The 20182-nt window shown below is 47.5% G+C and overlaps 1 protein-coding gene across 1 annotated transcript; it reads right to left on the bottom strand.

The window, feature by feature from the left end:
* Positions 1-13273: 13273 nt before the first annotated feature.
* Positions 13274-14408, bottom strand: LOC144166808 (uncharacterized). The gene has a single exon (XM_077696300.1). It carries the CDS (start codon positions 14246-14248, stop codon positions 13274-13276), a length of 975 nt encoding a protein of 324 aa, XP_077552426.1. The 5' UTR covers positions 14249-14408.
* Between the last annotated feature and the right edge of the window lie 5774 nt (positions 14409-20182).

The raw sequence follows: 20182 nt of genomic DNA, 5'->3' as shown, positions 1-20182 counted from the left end.
TTGTCTTTTTGCGAAGAATGCGAAAATCGATTGCGACGATGTGGATCGACCGAAGAAATAAATTTTGTCACCTCTTCAGCCGCTTGTTCAAACGGAAGCGTGATTTGTACAGCGCTCTTGTACGAAACTGTGCACCCTCGAGCAGCTAGTGCTCACGTACGCGGTTGGAAGCTACACTGGCAATAAATTGGCCGCGAAGAGCATATTGTGAACGAACGAACAATGCGAAGCGAGCTCCCGTAACGAAGCAAGAAGTTATAAACAGAGCTGCTTGTATTTTGGGTGCGGTCGTGGATGATGACACTCGAATACGATGTTGCACGGCGTCGGAAATTGGTGCCGTAAGCTGGTGAGTGTGGTGCACGACCTTTCCGGTGTCGTACTGACCAGTAACAGATTTGTCACCACCTCTTACGGCGAGTGCTGCGGTGCTTGACGCTGCCGGTGCTGCGGCGTTGGATACTGCAGGTACTGTCCGGTAGACACGAGGCCCTTCCGCCCCCAAACAATATAGCAGAATGGCCTCACGTGGCTCTGGTAGAAATTCAGCTGTTCGAGGCGCTAAAAGGTAGACTGTGAACATCCCTTCCCACTGTTCCCATTACAGTGGCGGATCAAGGCTGGAGAAGCTCATGTTCAGGCACATACGGAGGGTTACAGGAATGCTTAAGGTACACTTGGCGATCTTTTACGACATCCTCGTCGCCTCGTTTGCGATAGACGGGAAGCGCACATGCAGCGCCACCTTACAAACAAACGTTTATCTATACAACACAAGCGAAAATTTGCAAGTGATATCTACGTATGGGTCTTAAGATGTAAGACACGATTGCGTTACTTCGACTCCCAGTGAGCGTTTTCGAACGGAATTGCTGCATTTACGATGTAGGCTTCACGAGCATTGAAGGGCAGCGAAAAGTGAAAGACTATCCGGGAGTGTTTTTAATCGCCGTGGACCAAGAAAGACAAAGTCCCTTTGCGTTTCTGCGGCTTAAGAGGTAAGCCTAAAAGGTTGTGGATGCCGATTGATTGTGTGTCAGTTGGAGCGAGAAGGTGTCAGTGTTTCAGTTTTAATAAATATATTCCGTTATGCTTAAGCCGGACTCAACAGTTTTGCGTTTTTTGAAGAGAGACAGTGAGAGAGACAGTGTGTGGATGAAGATCTTTGCTATGGAAGAGATAGTTGAGCTTTAGGAAAAGGGGTTAAAAAGTTATAGGGAGCTCATGGTTGGAACCTGAATTCTAGAGTGCCAGATGCAGCAGCTCCTTCCCTCGCGGTCTCATCAGCTCGCGATGATCTTAAGGTAACGAGTTGGTCAAAGCTGCCTCCCATGTCTTGACAGAAGTGGGATATGTAATGTTTGAGTTGCTCTCTCCTGAGCATACCCTTGAACATATCTATATTCCATGGAAGAGAATGGACGTTTCTTTAATTTTAGCACAGTTAAGTTAAACTGTGATCTTCACCCAAACATGTCCGCCCACATAGATTTGTAGATACTTGTGTTCGTTTATCCTCCACAGAGTGTGCGATTTTTCGGCGTCAAGACCCTCTGGTAGCAAGGAAAATTGTCTTCCTAAGCGCAGCATGAGGAGACATTCTTGGCGTTTTTTTTGGAGGAGAGTGCAGTAGTCGTGCTTGCAAGAAGCACGGTGTGTGAGTTCTCGCACCTCTTGGTCAGTGCCTCGTTCTCTTCCAGATCCTTGTGTATGGGCGTCCAGGTGGCGCTATTATGATGCTGGGTCTCATGGAAAACGAAAACGACGCAGCCCTTTTGTTGCCGAGCCACTGCACCGCGAAGCTAAACAGACAGCCGTCCTGGCAAGGTGGCATAGCACATGCACAAACTGCTCATTGGCGCCGGAGTATATCTTGAAAGGACAGCTTACCCTATACCGTCACGTGGGAAGCCGCCGTCCCCAACAAGATGCGTACGACCACGTTAAACACTACGACCAAAAATGGGGTCATTTGAAAGAATCGGTGGTTTCAAACTTGTCCAAGGGTTGCTTTGCGCTGCATATTGCCGCGAACCATGGATTGGGTTAGTTTATTTCTGGTTTGTTTTTAGTACCCGGCTGCGCCTGACTGTGTTATCTGTGTCCCGAGCGAAGCGCATGTTCCATTCTTTATTGTTATACCGCACGGGTTATCTCTTTCAGATAAGGAGAGCGTTTCGCCTCCGCGTCACTGGCCTGGAATAATCTTTTTTGGTCTACAATATTCTGGATGTAAATCGACTGTTGGAGAAACACTCGCGCCGAGAGATAAAATCCTTCAGAGCAGACACCGCGGTATTCGAATCTTCGACGCCCGCCTCCACACGTCACTTTGTTTACTGCTGCTTCGCCGACTGTATTCTTTGAGCCGTTGAGGGAGCACAAGTTCGCTCTGAAAAACTGGTTTTCCTTGAAGACAACTGCGTCGTCTTTGGCGTCGTGGCAACATTATCAGGCTCACAGCGCCGCTCTGTAGACGCAAGCGACGAATGCAAACTTTTGCAGTCTCCAATCCGACGTGTCATAATTTTCTTCACCCCCAGTAAAGATGGATGTTGTTCGTTTCCCCGAAGTCCGGTGTCGATCAAGAACCCAATCGCCCGGGCTCCGGTTGATTTGGCAGGAGCCTGGCAGGGCGATGGTGTTGAAGTTCTTGGAGATGGCGGTCGAATTGACGAACTCGAGGCGTTGAGGTTGATTAAGGGAAACAAAAGTTTATACACAGCTATTTACAGTAGGATAACTGGGTACATGAGTAGTAAAAAAAACTTCAAAATTCAGCTAGACGCTAGCTCCGAGTGCGCACAAATCACTCGAGCTCCTCAACTTCGTCTAACTCTCCTATCCTCGGAGCGTACACAAACCGCTCGAGAAACGACGGCCGAGACTCTGTCTCGCCGCAAGACCCGTCTAGTTGCCCGGTACGGCGCTGTACCCTAAGCCTCCGACGCAGTCTCAACCTCTAACCTAGGGGGCTCACAAATTACAACCTAGCTTTAACGGTCGAGACTCCTTGTCCAGCCGGGAACTGCCCAGCTCGGTGCTCAGACGAGAACCATTTCCAACGGCCAAGTTCGGCCTTATAACACCTCGAGATCACCCTCTCTCGGGAACGCCCCTGCAGCATTCGTACACGCGTAAGGGAGTGCCCAAATTCACGTAGACAGCTGTCACTCAGCGCGCTACGTAATATTTAATGAGGCGCCGCCATCTTTGGGTCAACGGCACGCTCGCAGACGAGCAGGTGCACGCGACCCTGTGGGGTGAGAGCGAAAGGCGGCGAGGGTGCACTGTGCCGGCCGGGGCGCGTTGACAATGGTGTCTCGCGCGGCGCGCGCTTCGATGCCGGTAATCCTACCACCTCCGCGCGTCACGTCGACGGTTCCCGGAATCCGGCGGCGCCGTCTGCTTTCTGAATGGGGGATTATCCCTGTGGTATGCGGTCGGCCAGACGACACGACTCCCGTGCGCGCCGTGACGAATTGGCGACGGCTGCAGCGTGGAGTCTACAGTGCTGAGCCACCAGATATAGTGGCGAGTTCTCACGCGCCGCCCGGGCGCTTGACCCCTGACCTCATTAGTGGACCTTACACCCCCTAACCCCGCTTTTGTGGCTAGAAGATCTACTAATTGGTTGAACATTAAAAGTAAACCTACACTTTACTAGGTCACTATAGCTGAGGCAACAGTGCGTCAAGCTTAAGTTCTAAAAATCACAACTAGCTTCTCCCGTTCTTTGTAGTCCTCCTGCTTACGCAGATAGATGGGCTGAATGCTTTTTAAGGGAGCTAATATTTGACTCGTTGGCTCAAAAGGTTGTCAGCCAAACTAGGGAAAATTATTTTTTGATAGGAACAATCTGCTGTTTTGCCAACGTCGTAAGCTGGTGTTTTTCATTCCACAAGGCAAGAATAAAATACCTGATGCCGTCCGATTAAAACTAAGCAGGCAGAAAAAGTACTCCGAATCTACGGTAAAAATTAAATTTGAATAGTTTACAGCCGGTTCAAAATAGATGGACAGATGTAACCTTATTAAAAGAGGCTCCCTCAGAGGCCTATAAATACGGGGAGGAGGGAAGACGAGGGGTGAAATTAACTCTGTCTCGCGATGTCTGCCTCGCGGACGAAATCCCACAGTTAACGCAATAGGCGGGCGGTGTTGGTGCTCGGAGATTGCGTTATCTAGTTATTATACCTGGGCACTGGTCGGTTGTGGCGTTCGCGAACATCCTCAAGACCCGGACGCTCCAATACGAGTTTTTGTCTTAATAGGGCGGACCTCGAAGTCACACATTTTGCAGCTGACTTCAGGATGTGTGGGCTGAAGGTAACCAGGTTGCTGGCGTCCAAGACAAGGACGTACATTCGACACTTGGTGAGGACATCTACATTCAGCGCAGCTGCATCTCGCGCCTTGTGTTTGAAAACCTCGGCAGCCCGCGGTAGTCCACTCGCCTAGAATTGATCGTTAGGAAGTACTGAGGCCAGAAGCTGTGATCGTCATCCTTGCTTCAGCAAGTCTCACGGCTCTTTAGGCTCCTGGAGTAGACGGACGCTAGTGAGCCCGTGTCCCAGTGACCACGAGCGGGAGGAGAGAAGCGTGCTCGCCATAGCGTGAGTAGTTTTATTTTTGCAGACACCCGCGTGCCCGGCAACCCAGTTCAGATGTACGTTCACATTATGTTGAAAGCGAAGTGTGCGGCAACTGCTCTTAATTTGATTAGCTAGAGTGCTGCCGTGGAATCTACACTACTTTTTCCCAGGGCTTGATAGGAATTTGTATGAATTGTTAGGCTGCGAGGGGGAAATGCGCCCTGTGAAGCTCGCTGCGATATCAAGTCCAAGGTAATGTGAATAGCGCGCAGCCCCATTTACAAGACGGGGGTCATCTTGATCTTCGTACAGGAGCACCAGGGCATGTTCTATGCTTTCGGGGTGATAAAAAAGCAATTTCTGCGCGGTGTGTGGAAGAGTCAAAGGAGGCGTCCGTGAATATGGCACCGGAAAGTGCATCTGGGCGGGTAGCTAGAGCGGATCGATAAACAGCATCGCATCCTTTATTCACCATGCGGATAATAGGATTCTGAAAGAGGGCGTTCTCATACTCCCATGGTGGAACCTTGGGAGTAATATGGGACATGTGTGGAGCACATGGGAGTCCTGCAATATTATCCTCTGGCCAGAAACAGTCCATGTGCGGCGAGTGATTGCTCCTCCACTCTTGGATAACCGCATCTATTCTAGTAATTGCATAATAATGGTGGAGCTCTCCTACGCGTGTGTGCCGGGGTAGGCCCATAACAAACATGGATTCTTTTTGCAACACCTCTATTCGTTTCGTTTGGGCCTTAGTGAAGTCAAAACACGAGGCTCCAAAATAAGCGCGTGACGTTAGTATTGCGGTGTACTGACGCTCGGGTTACCATCGTACCTGCACCCCCGTTGCCATGGGAAATCCTAACAATGAGATGCGGGACTTTCGACAATGCAGGCCCGAATCCTTTGAGGCAGGCGTCGGCGCCTCCATTCTCGTGAAACGGTACCCCTCGAGTACCAACTGGACGCGTTGGCGATCTGACAAATGGTTGGTCTTCAATCCTGAGGCTGACTTTGGCTGTTTCTTTGTTTGATCGTACCAGTACAACGTACTGAATTTTTCAGCCTATGGGTGCGTACGAGTAGGCGAGTAGGCGAGTAAAGCTTCCTGGGTTGTCTGCATGGCCGTTACTGCTTATTCTGTTGAGGCATGCTGCCCTTGATGAGTCCATATAGTAACATCATCCGCGTACATTTTAAAACGAATGCCCGTGGCCCGGTTGTGAAGGCAATTCGCTAGCGCCGCATCATTAGATTGAATAACTTTGGTGAAAGAGTTGCCCCTTGGGCACTCCTACCCTATTTGTGTAGTGGCGGGGGTCATCACGCCAGCTACATATCTCAACGTACAGTCTTGCAAGAATGTCGTAAGAATGTTCCCGATGCGTGTGCTTGGGCAAGCTCCTCCGAATGTTCCAATAACGTCGTTGTTTGGACGGTATCAAAAGCCTTGAGAAGGTATACGGCGTGCAGGATGCAGGGTATAGTGCTTCGCTGGTCGCGGCGCTTGCTTGCCACATGGCTTAGGAGGTGGAGGCTGTATTGTGTACAATGGTGCGGCCGGTATCCCTTTTGCGCTGAGCGGAAATGGTCGCATCGTTCTTCAAGTTGGGGAATGGGACGTGTGAGGACAATTCTCTCCACCAACTTATTAGGGTATAAGCCCGTGAAATCGGCCACATGTTGTTCAGCTGTGCAGGGGGCTTGCCGGTCTTAAAATAGATATTAAAACTGTATGCTTGCATTCCCGTGTAAGAGTACCTGACGTCCAAGACTGATTCAAGTTGTGTAGTAACAGCTGTTTGCCATTGTGGTACACGTTTCGGAGCATCTGCAAAGTGATGCGGTCATTATAGGGGCACTATGCTCATTCACAGAGTCCAAAGCGTGGAATACTCCTTTAGCGCTAACGGGACACCAGTTTCATTCGACACAGCAGCATTCTGTATAAGTACATTATTCAGAAAGTGCTAGAAGTAAGATGCAAACTGACCCGCTAAAGACAAAGCTTGCCATATCGGTGTGCATGCGCCCAGACATGAGTGCGTGAAGACGACCAGATTTCGCGTGGCTACGGGACCTTCGTGCGCAACATCTCCGTGACTTGGTCCTCATGTGTGGGGGCTTCAATGCTCAACATCGTGATTGGGGATACGTTTGGGACTCAGCACGAGGAAAGCGCCTCAGCGACGAAGACGATGCTGCTGTATTTGTACTGGCCAATGACACCGCTTACCCAACTCGACATGGGCTCCCTTTGCGCCTGCAGGACACAACCCTTGACTTAACATGGAGCACACTCGGCCTTGTCCGTGAGTGGTGGTGTGGACTGGAGAACATGGGTCATGATCACTACCCGATATGGTTAGAACTTAAGGTAAGCGTCGGGACAATACGTACACGACAAAGTAAAGATGTGAATTGATTCGAATTCCCGGCGGCCTTTATTCGTTACCACATGGACATGCCATTCCAAGCCAAAATTTGCGGGCAGCACTGGAAGAAAGTCGGCATAGTGAAGTAAACGAGCGTGTGAACACGCCAGATAACCATCTGTGGAACCTGTGGATTGCGAGGCAGCGGTTGCAGCATGCTTACCTTGCCGGCGGATGGTGGTATGTAGACCTCAAGGTGCGTGACACGATGGTTTAAGCACGCCTTTACTCAAAGCAACGTGCTCGTGAACGATGAGTTGACCACTACGCCTGTTTCGGAGGAAGAACAGGTCTTTCAAAACTTGTATGCCTTTCGAGCTATCAATGGTGAACGCAAACACGGCAATCCCGTACAGGCAACAGTTTCTAAAGAAGAAATCACCACTTTAGAGTTTGAAGATTTGGCTGCGTCCACTATTTTTCCCGCAGCCTCGCACAGCGCAAGCACTTCACGTTTCCAATAAACGTATCGCCGAATGCAATGAGGGTGTAGAGGCTGGCTTAGAACCAAAGATTTCACTCTCCAGCAAACACCAAGGCTGAATAAGCGGCGCAGGTTATATAAATTGTATTTCCCACTATTTAAAAAAAACCACTATTAAAATTTACCACTATTAAAATTTACCACTATTAAAATTTTATTCTATAAGGCTCCGGTTTTTCTGTAGCCTTTTGACAGTAACTTTCGGTAAGAAATCATTTCTGCCCAGATTCTCAGAGCACTACGCCTGTACCGAGCAAACCCCTCAATGGTGTAAGAACTATGGGTTTCCCTATGTGCCTATTTTTCTCTGTCCTATTAGATCACGCAATATTTTCCCATCCCTAAGAATGAACGCGAAGTGGGCCAAATAAAGATATCTCTGTCTTTTAAATTTGTTTGTGCCAATGCCAAATGCTATAAATCAGCTGAGTTATGAAAACTCAAAAATGTTTACTTCAAACTTCAAAGAATGCCGGCATTAAGTTATAACAAACATGATTACCGCTGCCTGACGGAGTATCTTGAGAATGGTACGTCGTAATGTCTGAATGTATATGTGTATTGTACATTGCAATCCACATTGCAATATTTTTTATCCACATACCTTAAAACTCTCCGGCCGCCACGTCTTGTTGCCTATGAGTGTATAATTTAGCGCAAAATCAAACCATTTATTCAAATGGCGCTTACCGCTATAGCACGCGATTTATGCTATAGGAATAGCAAATCGCGCAGGGAAAGCTTATTCGTGCTGTTTATACACTCGCACTGCGTTCATAGATGACAGTAGCACATATCAAAAGCAACAACGCAAAATTTATAACTGAACTCCTTCAAACCCTAGCCTAGTAGACAGGAAAACTGCTTAGCTAACGTTCACCTTCTAAGAACTCGCGACACACCGCAACAATAACTGGTTCCTCGAATTTTTTCAGGGCAAAGATGACGGTCTTTGGGTATGCCACAACAAATACTGGTGCACGAAGACGTACGACACTTACGAGTCCTAAACGACTATTCCGACTAAAGTACTTGTGTAAAGAAGATGACAAGTAAAACCATTTTTTCGTGGACTCTGCAACAACTGTAGCGCGGTAATCTAATAAACCATGCTGTCTCAAAGTGCACGCAAGTATTTATTTATTTATTCATCTATTTGTTTACCCTTAGGGCCGGTCGGAATTACAGAGGGCAGAGGTTACAACATAACAATGCCAACGCAAAAAAAGTAGTAAGTTTTAGTACAAACGCAAATAAAGCCGTGCGTTTGTTATATAAATTAAGTCAGATAAATTCAAGAAATAAATAATTCAGGTAAATAACAAGAGCAGTCAGACATAATACAAACACAAATAAAGCGATCAGTTCGTTATATTAAGAGGAACGGCATCGTGAAAAAAATGGTCATCAGTAATGGATACAACTTCTGCGAGAAGGTGGTTCCAGTCTCGGGATGTACGGGGTATAAATGATTGCGTGGACGTTCTGGTAAGACGTGAATTGAGACCTACTTTATGAGCGTGACCACTGCGGTGGAAAGAAGTGACGGAGAGGAATTAATTTCTCGCGTAGCTCATTATGATGGTATAGTTTGTGCAATAACCTAAAGCGAAACATTTTACGACGAGTCCGTAATAACGGCAGGTGAAGACTGGACTTCATTGCAGTTATGCTAGCTGTACAGTTACAATTGGAAAGAATGAAGCATGCAGAGTTCTTCTCAATCATTTCTAATCGGCGGATTATTTTATCACGACTCAGATCCCATATAGATGATGCATATTCTAATTTAGAGTGCGCTAAGGTTTTATGCAGTAGTAGTTTTAATGAAGATAGTCTGTTATAGAAGTTCTGACGCAAGTACTTAAGAATCATTCTGTTAGCGTAATTAGACGCATACGGACACCGAAATATTTGAAACAGTCAACGGATTGCAAGCATACGTTATTAAGGTAGTAGGAACATGTAGTTACGTGTATCTTAGAAACATGCATGGCTTTACATTTATTGGTATTTCGTTCCATTAGTAAGGAATTATATCAGTTATTAACAGCACTGAGATAAGGTTGAGGTATTGGACTATCGTTTTCACTGGTTAGTTCCCGAATGTAACAGTCATCCACGAAAAGGTGCAAATTAGAAGTAACGGCACTATGAAGGTCGTTAATATAGATAATAAGTAAAAGCGCTCCAAGGACCGATGCTTGGGGTACGCCAGAATCAACATTACTTAGTTGCGAACTATAAGCCGTTAGCTGAAACTAATTGGGTACGATTAGTTAAACAACCCTCAGTCAGTGTAAGAACATTCCGATGTATGTTTATTTTCCTAGTTTATGGAGTATTTTATGTGATACCTTATCGAGTGCTTATAAAAAATCCAGAAAAGTACAGGCGGCATGTGATGAGCTATCTGCAATTTGGTGCAGCTTATGAGTCAGCAGTGCAAGTTGAGTTTCACATGATTATGATTTGCGAAATCTATGTTGTGATGATGTGAAAAATGAGTTTGATTCTGGGAATTCTACCAAGTTGTAGTAAATAACGTGTTCTAAAAGCTTTTTCATTTGAGCGTTCTTATAAGTGAAGAACAGCATTTATACCGTCTGCGTGCGGGATGTTAGTGTAAAGCGATGCCACATCAAGTGTTACAAGAAGCGAACCATGGGGAATTTTACGATCGGCTACATCAACTAGGAAGTGATTCCTGTCTTTATTAAAAGACGCCAGAGTTAGAGGTATTTTGTTAATGAGGTTATCAACAAAGCGCGAAAGAATCTCTGTCACAGTTCCTGTTCTAGAAATAATTGGATGCTTCCAAAATTAATCGGACGCCCCGGTGCGTCCCATTATTTCTTGAATAGGCCCTGGTAACTCTTGATGTGGCATCGCGTTACACTAACATCCAGCACGCAGACAGTATAAATGCTGTTCTTGATGATGACGAACGCTCACATGATGACAAGACTATTGACAGTTCCGCCCTAGCAACCATGCTGAAATAATTACTTGAACTAAACAATTGTTATATATTATTGAGAGCCGTTGGCTTGGTTGAACTGAAATAACTCGTTTTTTTATTTAACTGATTATATTTACACGGTGGCTCGCGCGGCCCATCGGGGAGCGCTCTTCTTGCTCTCTGCGGCGGCGTTGCGCGGACGCGGCTTCCGCTCGCCTGCTCATCGCACCTGGAGCAGCTCGGTTGGCTCGGTGGCGTCATCCCGCGGAGGCGCCGCGTACATTCGGCCATCCTGCATTAACGACCGTCCCGGTCGGAACTTTTGTCTTCGTCCGATTCTGAGCTTTCCGAGTCGATGTCCTTCGCCCAAAGCTTCAGCTTGTCGACGGGGGCTACGCTTGAATATGCCCTTCGTGTCCTCCGGGTGTGTTGGACGTCTCTGATGCGGTAGCGGTCATTGGGAAGCTTCTCGGCTATGACGTACCGTCCCTTGTATTTGACCTTAAGTTTTCGGGATTCTCCGCTCGCTGTGGGTTCTCGCTCAACTAGAGCGATGTCTCCCGGTTGAAACTCAGACGGTTCAGCCCGCTTCTTGTTGTAACGTGTTTGCTGCTTATGTTGGGCCTCACGAATGTTTTCCGTTGCTGCGGCCCTCTTCTCCTCCAACTCTTTGTCGAAATGTTCTGTGAGAGCGTCCTCCACGCAGTCACCCGTAATGCTCCGTGATCTGAAGTTGAACAGAAGTCCAAACGGTGTAGTCTTCGTGGCCTGGTGCACGGTGTTATTAATACCCCACTGCACCTGAGGCAGTGTCGAGTCCCAGTCCCGACCGTCTTCTCTTTTGGTCATGCTTGCCACCGCCGGAGTTATCATGCGGTTGTACCGTTCCACTTGACCGTTTGCTCGTGGGGTGGCAGTTGCAGTCTTGACGTGCGTGATTCGAAAGCTTTCACACATTGCCCTGAACTTCACACTAGTGAATGCCGTCCCTCTATCGGTGATTAGCACATTCGGTGGCCCGAAAATGCTAGCAATTTCCTGAAGAAACAGCACCGCTGGTCCAGCCGAAGTGTTACGAACAGCTCGCAACATGACGAACTTCGTGAAGCCATCAACAGCCACAATTATGTACGCGTTGCCCGACTTGCTCGGAACAAATGGGCCGAGATGGTCGATGTGGATTGTATGAAATGGCCGTAGCGTCAGTCCCGCTCTTCGTAGAGCCTCCAAAATCGTTCGCAGGTGCTCGAGTCCCTCGTCTACAGTTGTCGTTGGGAGCAAGATGTCATCCATGTAGGCGAGTGCCACAGAGTAACGCAGAGGTCCCAGAACCGCGTTGATCATCCGCTGGAATACCGCTGGGGCGTTGGCCAACCCAAACGGCATCCGGACGAACTCGTAGTGCCCGTCAGGGGTGACGAACACTGTCTTGTGTCTGGACTCCTTTTCCATGGGGATCTGGTAATAACCAGACGCCAAGTCGAGACTCGTGAAGAAGCACTTTCCGCGGAGGCGGTCCAGCTGATCATCAATTAGTGGCAACGGGTACCTGTCCTTTTTCGTCACACGGTTAAGTGCACGGTAGTCGACACAAATCCTCAGTTCTCCTGTCTTCTTTCGCACGAGGAGAATAGGGCTGGCGTGGTCGGAAGTCGAGTCGACAACGATTCCCGCTTGCTTCAGTTCTTCGATCATCTCTTTCGTGTGAGCCCTCTCTGCGAAGGTAAGTCGGTAGGGACGGAATCTCACTGGCTCATCTGTCGTCAACTCGATCTTCATTTCCGCTGCACTGGTCTGCCCGATCTCCGAAATGTTGCGTGCGAAGCAATCACGATACTCGTCGATAAGGCATTCCAGCATTTTTCGCTGGTGTGGAGTGACGGCAGGTCCAGTTTTTATCTCTTCGCGTGGCATCGGCTGTCGCTGAGCGACGTGGACGTTTATTTCTCGCTCCGGCATGTCGTCTGGATACCAGATTTCCGCTCGTGCTACCCGCTCGTGTTCCTTGATGTCCAAGTCATGGTTTGACATGTTCATGATGGGTAGTCGTGTCTCGTACGCCTCGTCGACAGTTACGACGCAGCGTGGTATGCAGTGCTCACGTCCTTCCTGACACCTGAATTGTGCGTCGACAAACACATCTGTGCTGGGCATGCCACCCGTGGCGTAGAGCTTGACGAATCCCACAAACTTCGGCGGAACAACGGTTGACTCCTTGGCCCACAGGCAGACTGAACGTTGGGGCAGATCGGGGATCTCAATGGAACGCAGCGTGTCGTCGGTTTCGTGGACGTTCTCGCGCTCCTCAAAAATCCTGACTGTCTGTCGCCGCCTTACAATCGTTACGTGAGGCTGTTCCGTGAACGGCTGCCCAACAAGTAGTGGTATGGACTGCGAGCTGCTTGGTACCACGTACAGATGAACGTCAGCTGTCGCTTGGTCGACCGTGATGGTAGCACTTGCTTCGCCGCAAGGCGTCACACATCCCGATCCATACCCTCCAATAGAGAGTGGTTCTTTGATTGAGTTTCGTGTAGGAGATTTCCAGCCGTTCTGCATCTTCCTGACGTAGGGTGACGCACTGGCTCCCCAAGTCGACGTAGGCACGTATTTCATGTCCGTTCAGTTTCGCTGGCATGAAATATTTCTCGTTCACTGCTTCGGTAGCGCGGAAGTCGGATTTCACAACGTTTTGAGCGACGCGCGGCTCTCGTTCCTTCTTCGCTCTGCAGTCTCTCGTTTCGTGGCCCACTCGTCCGCAAGCGCCGCATCGCGCTTTTCGTTGGGGAGAGGGTCAATGGAGAGACAAATGGCCGTATTCGTTGCAGTTGAAGCACAGCGGTTCCCCTTTCTCGTTGGAGAGAGGCTTCTTCCTCTGTCTGCGTGAGAGGGAGTCTCGGCGATCGTCGGCCATGCTGGCTCCGGTTGCCTTGGTAAGGTGATGGGCCCCTTCGAAGAGCCCCTTTTGATAGTCGGTGAAATGCTTGGCGTTTTGGCGGGAAGCCGACGAAACTACGTTTCCTAGACGATCTTCTAGACGCTTGAGACAGTGAAGCAATTCTTCGGGAGTATCGTACGTGCGAACGCTCACTGCTCGAATTGTGTCTGGATCATTCAGGCCGGTGATGATGTACTCGACACAGCCTTTGTCACTGATATTACACCGGCGAGCCTTGGCGAGCTTGTCGTAGTAATAAGATTCGATGGGCTCACCTCGCTTGCGACAACGGGCTTCCATTTCACGGTGGAGGCGTTGCATTCCTGATGTCGACGGAAATGCACGCTTTAGTTCGTCTTTCCACTGCACCCACGTTTTGTCCACTGATGACAGGGAATCGTACCAGGTCTTGGCCGGGCCTTCCAATCTGCATAGTGCGTTGCAGGAGGTCAGCCTGTCCGACCAACCGTATATGTCAGCCAAGTCGTCGACTCGCCGAATCCACGCGTCGACGGTCGAGCAGCCTGATGAAAGGGGATCGAACGATGGCACCAGACGCGAAGTCTCTGCCGCGGGCGTAACGGGCGTGGCAGGCGTCTGTTGCGTTTGAAGGAGCGCCATACCGTTTATCGCTTCCCTCACGGCTGCCTGTACAGCTGCTTGGATGACGGCTGCCATGTCCATCGCCGGCTGTGGTGTCGTGGAGTCACTCGGGACTTCGTTTTCGGATCTCGTGTCGCTGCGCGCCCCGTCGTCACCGCTGGCCTGGTTCGCGCCATCTTCGTTCGTTGTCGCTGAAGATGCTGCGCTTCGCGTCACAGGCCCCATCATAACTGCTGGGCGGCTTCTCACGTTCGGACGTTGTGATTTGATCCCACTTCTGAACTGTTATCTATTATTGAGAGCCGTTGGCTTGGTTGAACTGAAATAACTCGTTTTTTTATTTAACTGATTATATTTACACGGTGGCTCGCGCGGCCCATCGGGGAGCGCTCTTCTTGCTCTCTGCGGCGGCGTTGCGCGGACGCGGCTTCCGCTCGCCTGCTCATCGCACCTGGAGCAGCTCGGTTGGCTCGGTGGCGTCATCCCGCGGAGGCGCCGCGTACACAATTTTCAATTTTCCGATGAACACTACCTGCAAGTAAGTGGAACTGTTATGGGCAAAAGAATAGGCCCTAATTATGCAAATATGTTTATGGGTGTACTAGAAGACAAATTTCTTGCTTATCGCACCCTTAAACCATTTTTCTACAAGAGTTTTATCGATGACATCTTAATTTGGCAACATCGGGAATCTGAGCTTTATTCCTTTATCGCTTATTCTAATAACGCCCACCCGTCTATCCACTTCTGGCACAATATCTGAGAATGTACAATTGGCTTTTTCGACGTAACCGTGTTCCTAGTTAATAAAAAATTGTCGACTGAGCTCTATAGAAAGCCCACTGGCAGGCATCAGTATATACACTTCCAAAGCTGCCATTTTAAACGCAGAATAACACAATTCATTCCCAGATAGTAAAAACCATTATCAGCGTTTGTTACAGACCACCCGACAGCGACCAGTCCTTTTGCGATCGACTCAGCCAATCGCTAAATCGAAATACAAAAACTTTTCCCGACGCTTCTATCTTCCTATCTGGTGACTTCAATTTCCCGCATATAAATTGGCCTCAGCTCTCAGTTCTCAACAGATCTCCATCCAATGAAGCTAACCAATTCGTCCATTTATCACTCGACTTCAACCTTCATCAAGTCATAACCTGTCCGACTAGAGGTTTCAACATACTCGACCTGCTCTTAACAACGCACCCCGATGACGTTTTAAGCGTGACATCGTTGTTGGGCTGAAGTGATCATAGCCTTTTACATATTTCTGTATCTCTACCTCTAAGAAAGAAACTACCAATAAAAAAACATATAACTGATTACAAAAGAGGGAAATATAAAGCTATAAATGATGACCTATGCAGTTTCTACGAACAATTCAAAGACTTGCATTTAACCCGCACCGTGAACGCGAACTGTGAACTGTATAAAAATGAGCTTCTTAGATTACAAAACAAATACATTCCAATACAAACCGTGACATCTGATTCAAACAACCAGTGGTTTAACCGACACCTCACATCAATTCTTAACCGAAAAAAGCGTCTTTAAGGATCAGCTAATAACAGTAACAAGCCAGCCACTTGGGAAAAGTACCACGCGTGCGCTAAGGCAATAACAGTACGTTAAGGCAATAACGGAAGCAAAGAACAAATTTTTTTCCTGCGATTTACTTTCAATCCTTAAAACAAATCCTAGCAAATTTTGGTGAATACTGTCTCCCAAATCCCGGATTGAGCAACTTGAACTCACTAGCTCTAAAGGGGAGTCGATAGAAAGCAGTCAATGCGCAACCGTTCTTAACAACTATTTTGCCTTCGTTTTTACATGTAATTCCGACACCATCACATTACCACGCTCCTTTTCTTCCACCACGTTTCCCGATATCCAGATCAAACCGGATGGAATATCCAACCTGATCCGTAACCTTAAGCAATCATCATCACCAGGCTGCGACCACATTAACAGCAAGATTCTAAAAAACACTGAGTATTTTTCCAGCCTGATTCTACATCTAATATTCACCCAGTTCCGGACGATTGGAAGGTTGCTCAGATAGTACCATTATTTAAATCCGGCATTCGCTCACTAATTACAAACTACCGCCCAATTTTCCTAACCAGTATACCTTCCAAACTGCTCGAACACATACTCACCTCTAGCCTAATGACCTACCTGGAATCAATTGAATTTTTTTATCCACACCAACATGGCTTTCGTAAACAGTTCTCATGTCATACCCACCTTGCCGAATTCATACACGACATACGACAGGACATGGACAATAACCATCAAGTAGACGCAGTTTTCTTGGATTTTTCTAAAGCATTCGATCGTATCAGCCACAACCACCTACTTGCTAAGCTACCAGCACTAAACATCCCTTCTAACCTGATATCATGGATCGAACACTTCCTAAAAGGACGCACGCAATTCACTTCGGCTAATGAGCACAAGTCTTGTCTAACCAGCGTATCGTCCGGTGTCCCGCAAGGTGCAAGCCTATCGCCTCTGCTCTTTTTAATATACATAAATGACCTGCCTACTAACATTACAGCAAACCTAAGGCTCTTTACAGATGATTTTGTATTGTACCAAACCATTCACGACGCCGATGATCATTCTAACCTGCAATCAAACTTAGACAGCATTTCTATTTGGTGTACAAAATGGCACATGCCATTAAACTTAACAAAATGCAAATCACTCTCATTTTCTCTGAAACATGCCATATCTCAATACACCTATAACGTCAACAGTATACCGATTAGCTCAGTCCTATCATATAAATACCTAGGGGTTCACATGACGTCATCGCTTTCTTGGTCAACGCATATCGACACCATTTGCTCGCAAGCCTCACGTACTCTTGGATATCTTCGCAGTAACCTTAAACTTGCTTCTCAAGAAATAAAAAGGCTAGCCTATCTAACATTCGTAAGGCCGAAACTGGAATACGCATCGGCCATCTGGCATCCATCACAAGCATAACTAACTGTACAACTTCAATCCATCAAAACCGCGCAGCACGCTTTATCACCTCGCAATATTCACGTCATGTCAGCGTCACTGCCCTTAAAGTATGTCTCTCCCTTCCGACCCTTGACTCACGCCGCGTTATTGCTCGCCTATGCCTCCTCCATAATTTATCTGTACCTTCCGACCCTTGAATCGCGCCGCGCTATTGCTCGCCTATGCCTCCTCCATAATTTCTTTTATCGGCCAGAATCCAGACACACACTTCTAAGGCAGCCTCCCAGAATATCACCCCGCTTAAATCACACTTGCCCATTAGCTCCGATAACCGGCAGAACGTCAGCATTTGTTTCGTCATTTTTTTTCTAACGCTATTATTCTATGGAACGCTTTACCCGCCGACATCGCCCCATGCACCAATAACAAACAATTTAGAGATAAGCTTGAAAAGACGTTCACATGATGCATTAACAATGTAATTCTACCGTTCTGGCTTGATAGTTTTATTGACGCTTCAACTGCTTTTCGTATTTTGAATTCTGTTCGCTGACTTCACTGTTACCTTTGTACATTTTTGTGTAATTTTTATTTAAGGTATTCTTTGTTTTGTATTTTCCGGATTTCATGTTCACCTTCTTGTTGTTTTCTTTTTTTCGTTCCTTCAATAGTACTCCTGCAAACCCTGTTATCCCCCCCTCCTTATGTAATGCCTCCCGGCCCTTAAGGGTACAATAATAGAAATGAAATGAAACTAGTATATCATAAAACCAAGCCCTTCGTTTTAAAAGAACATGCTCTGAGCAATCAGATTTTGTTGATAACTGCGGGGCAAACTCCGGAAATCTCTAAGCAAGCAAAACTACCCGCAAGAATTAATGGACGATGCTCGTGAAGCGCAGACTCCCTGGACCGCAAAACGCTTCTTGAACCGCAGAATAACACAACGGCTTATTCACAACCTAATCTCGTACTCACCTACTCTCCGTCTGCGCTGAAAGTCACAGCTGTTTTAAAGAAGCATCATAATATCCTTATGCAAAGGCAGCCACTCAGAAGCATTTTTAAAGAGCCACCGCGCGTAGTCTATCGCCATCCAAAAAAATCCTCCCATCTCTACGAAGTGAATGATGACGAGACGGGCGAAACTGAAATGCTTATCAGTGAAACCGTGAAACATTGTTATAGGTCTTCTTGACGGCGCGCACAATCTGAACGAGTGAAGGACATAAGGCACGTTCGTAGCAATGCTCGCGTATCGGTTTGTAGCGCAGTGGGAAGAGCGTCACATACCTCCCATCGCGGCCAGAGAGTTGTGGGATTGAAACCGGGCGCCGCCGCGTAAAGACCACCACTCCTCGTTCGCAAAGCTTGAGACTTTTCACCGCTGCGTTGACAAGCCCGTCGACGACGTCGATGTTTGTGGTGGTTATGTAGGAGTTGTTTTGGACGATTAGAATCTCCATGAGTAAGTTGGCGAATTCGGTGTGTGACATTTTAGCCACCTTGGCCGTCGCCTTCTGCAGAGCGTCTTGTGTCGTGTACCCCCGTTACGTGTCTTGAGGTCGCAGGTGACGAACGATACCCTCTTCTTCTTCGTCTACTCCTTGTTGGGTAGCAACGAACGCGTTGAACGTTTTGACCTCTTCGGCCAATACATTTGGTTGGCCAATCCCTAGGGGGATCCTGCCACAATCATCAATAATGTGCGGTGCCGTATACAGCAGCAACGAGGGACGGGACAAGGCCGGAGCAACACGAGCTTCGTCCCTAAAAACCTACGGGACGTGCTAACCTCTTCCACGATCGCATCGTCATCTTCGCGCGGTTGTTCTCTTTGCCTAAAAGCTCATTGCAAAGTGCGGCCTTATATGACCACGTCAATAAGAGGAAAGAGCACAGCTTCTGTCTTTTCCTTAAAAATCAAAGGCGATTTTATTTCCGATACGTCGAATGTAGTATACCTGCTGGAATGCTCAGTCTGCGCACTCCAGTATATCGGCCAAACAGAGACGTCTTTCAGGCTCCGCTTTAATAACCACCGCGCGAATGCACATTCCTCTCCTGGGCTTCCTTTGTCTAAGCATGTAAATATTACTGGTCACTCTTTCGAAAAAATTAGGGCTACTATACTGAAATCAGGTTTTCGTTCGCATCGTGAAATCCAAGTACGTGATTTTTTTTAATTCATTAATTTAATACAGTTAAACGTGGTATCAATGAAAGTATAGGAAAGTTAACGTGCTTCTTGCCATGATATGCCAGCGTCATTGTATTATCGCTATTAAAACCTTATAAGCTGTGCCACCAATTTTAATGCGGCTATACCCATTTGTTTGATTGCGCTTAGGAAACCGATATGAAACGTTTCCAGTAACGATGACATTTTTGCTTTCATTTTTTTTATATATATATCGCTCCTGATGCGTTTCCCTATAAAGTGTTCAGCTGCCATTCCCGAACGTTATCATTTTGTCTCAATAGGGCAGGTGTTGACCCCCCTTGATCCGATATTCCATACAAGTTCTCTATTTGGAAACTCCTGTTAATTCACACACGTACAAACATCACGTGTGCTCTTCTTATTTTATTATGATTATTTTTTGCGTGCCTTGATTTGTATCTGCAAAGTGTCAAGACTATTCGTCAGCCTTTATCATTTCGTGCCTATATATTCCGCGCGCTCAATACCCGAAGCTTACTCTGACGAAGACCAAACCCCGTCCGAAACGTTAGTTCCACCATCGTGTGTATATATATGTATATATATATATATATATATATTGTAGCAAGGATAACGAGCAGCTCTTGTAACGCCATCAGCTTATCCGGGTATGCGCCACATCAAGAAAGAGTACCATACGATCGTGGCCAATCTATTGTTGCGACCGGGCGGGGGCACCCGATCCTTTCTCCGTGGCCTCCAACGTACGATGGGTAGCGTGTATGGTGCGAGCGGCCAGCCGCTGTTGTAGCCGTGAAGAAGTCCAGAGCAGTACGATAACGTAACTGTTTACTTCATGTCGAGAGGTGAGCCGAAGCCAAAAAAACCTACAATGCCCTGACGGGCGAGGTTACAATACAGGACACGAGCAGAGCGACCGCATGGATTGCTGCTCCGACAGGAATGAATTCAGCGGTTGTGCTGCTTCTATTTATACCCAAAAAACGCCCCCAAGAGTA

The sequence above is a fragment of the Haemaphysalis longicornis genome, unplaced genomic scaffold (assembly GCF_048455015.1).
Source record: "Haemaphysalis longicornis isolate Haplotype H1 unplaced genomic scaffold, Haemaphysalis longicornis Haplotype H1 scaffold_19, whole genome shotgun sequence".
Classification (NCBI taxonomy): Eukaryota; Metazoa; Arthropoda; class Arachnida; order Ixodida; family Ixodidae; genus Haemaphysalis; species Haemaphysalis longicornis.
Note: the sequence above shows the minus strand (reverse complement) of the source record. Positions and strands in the feature narration are given on the sequence as shown.

Excerpts from the sequence above, each read along its gene's own strand:
- LOC144166808 (XM_077696300.1), bottom strand. The coding sequence starts at position 14,248 with ATGATGGGGCCTGTGACGCGAAGCGCAGCATCTTCAGCGACAACGAAC.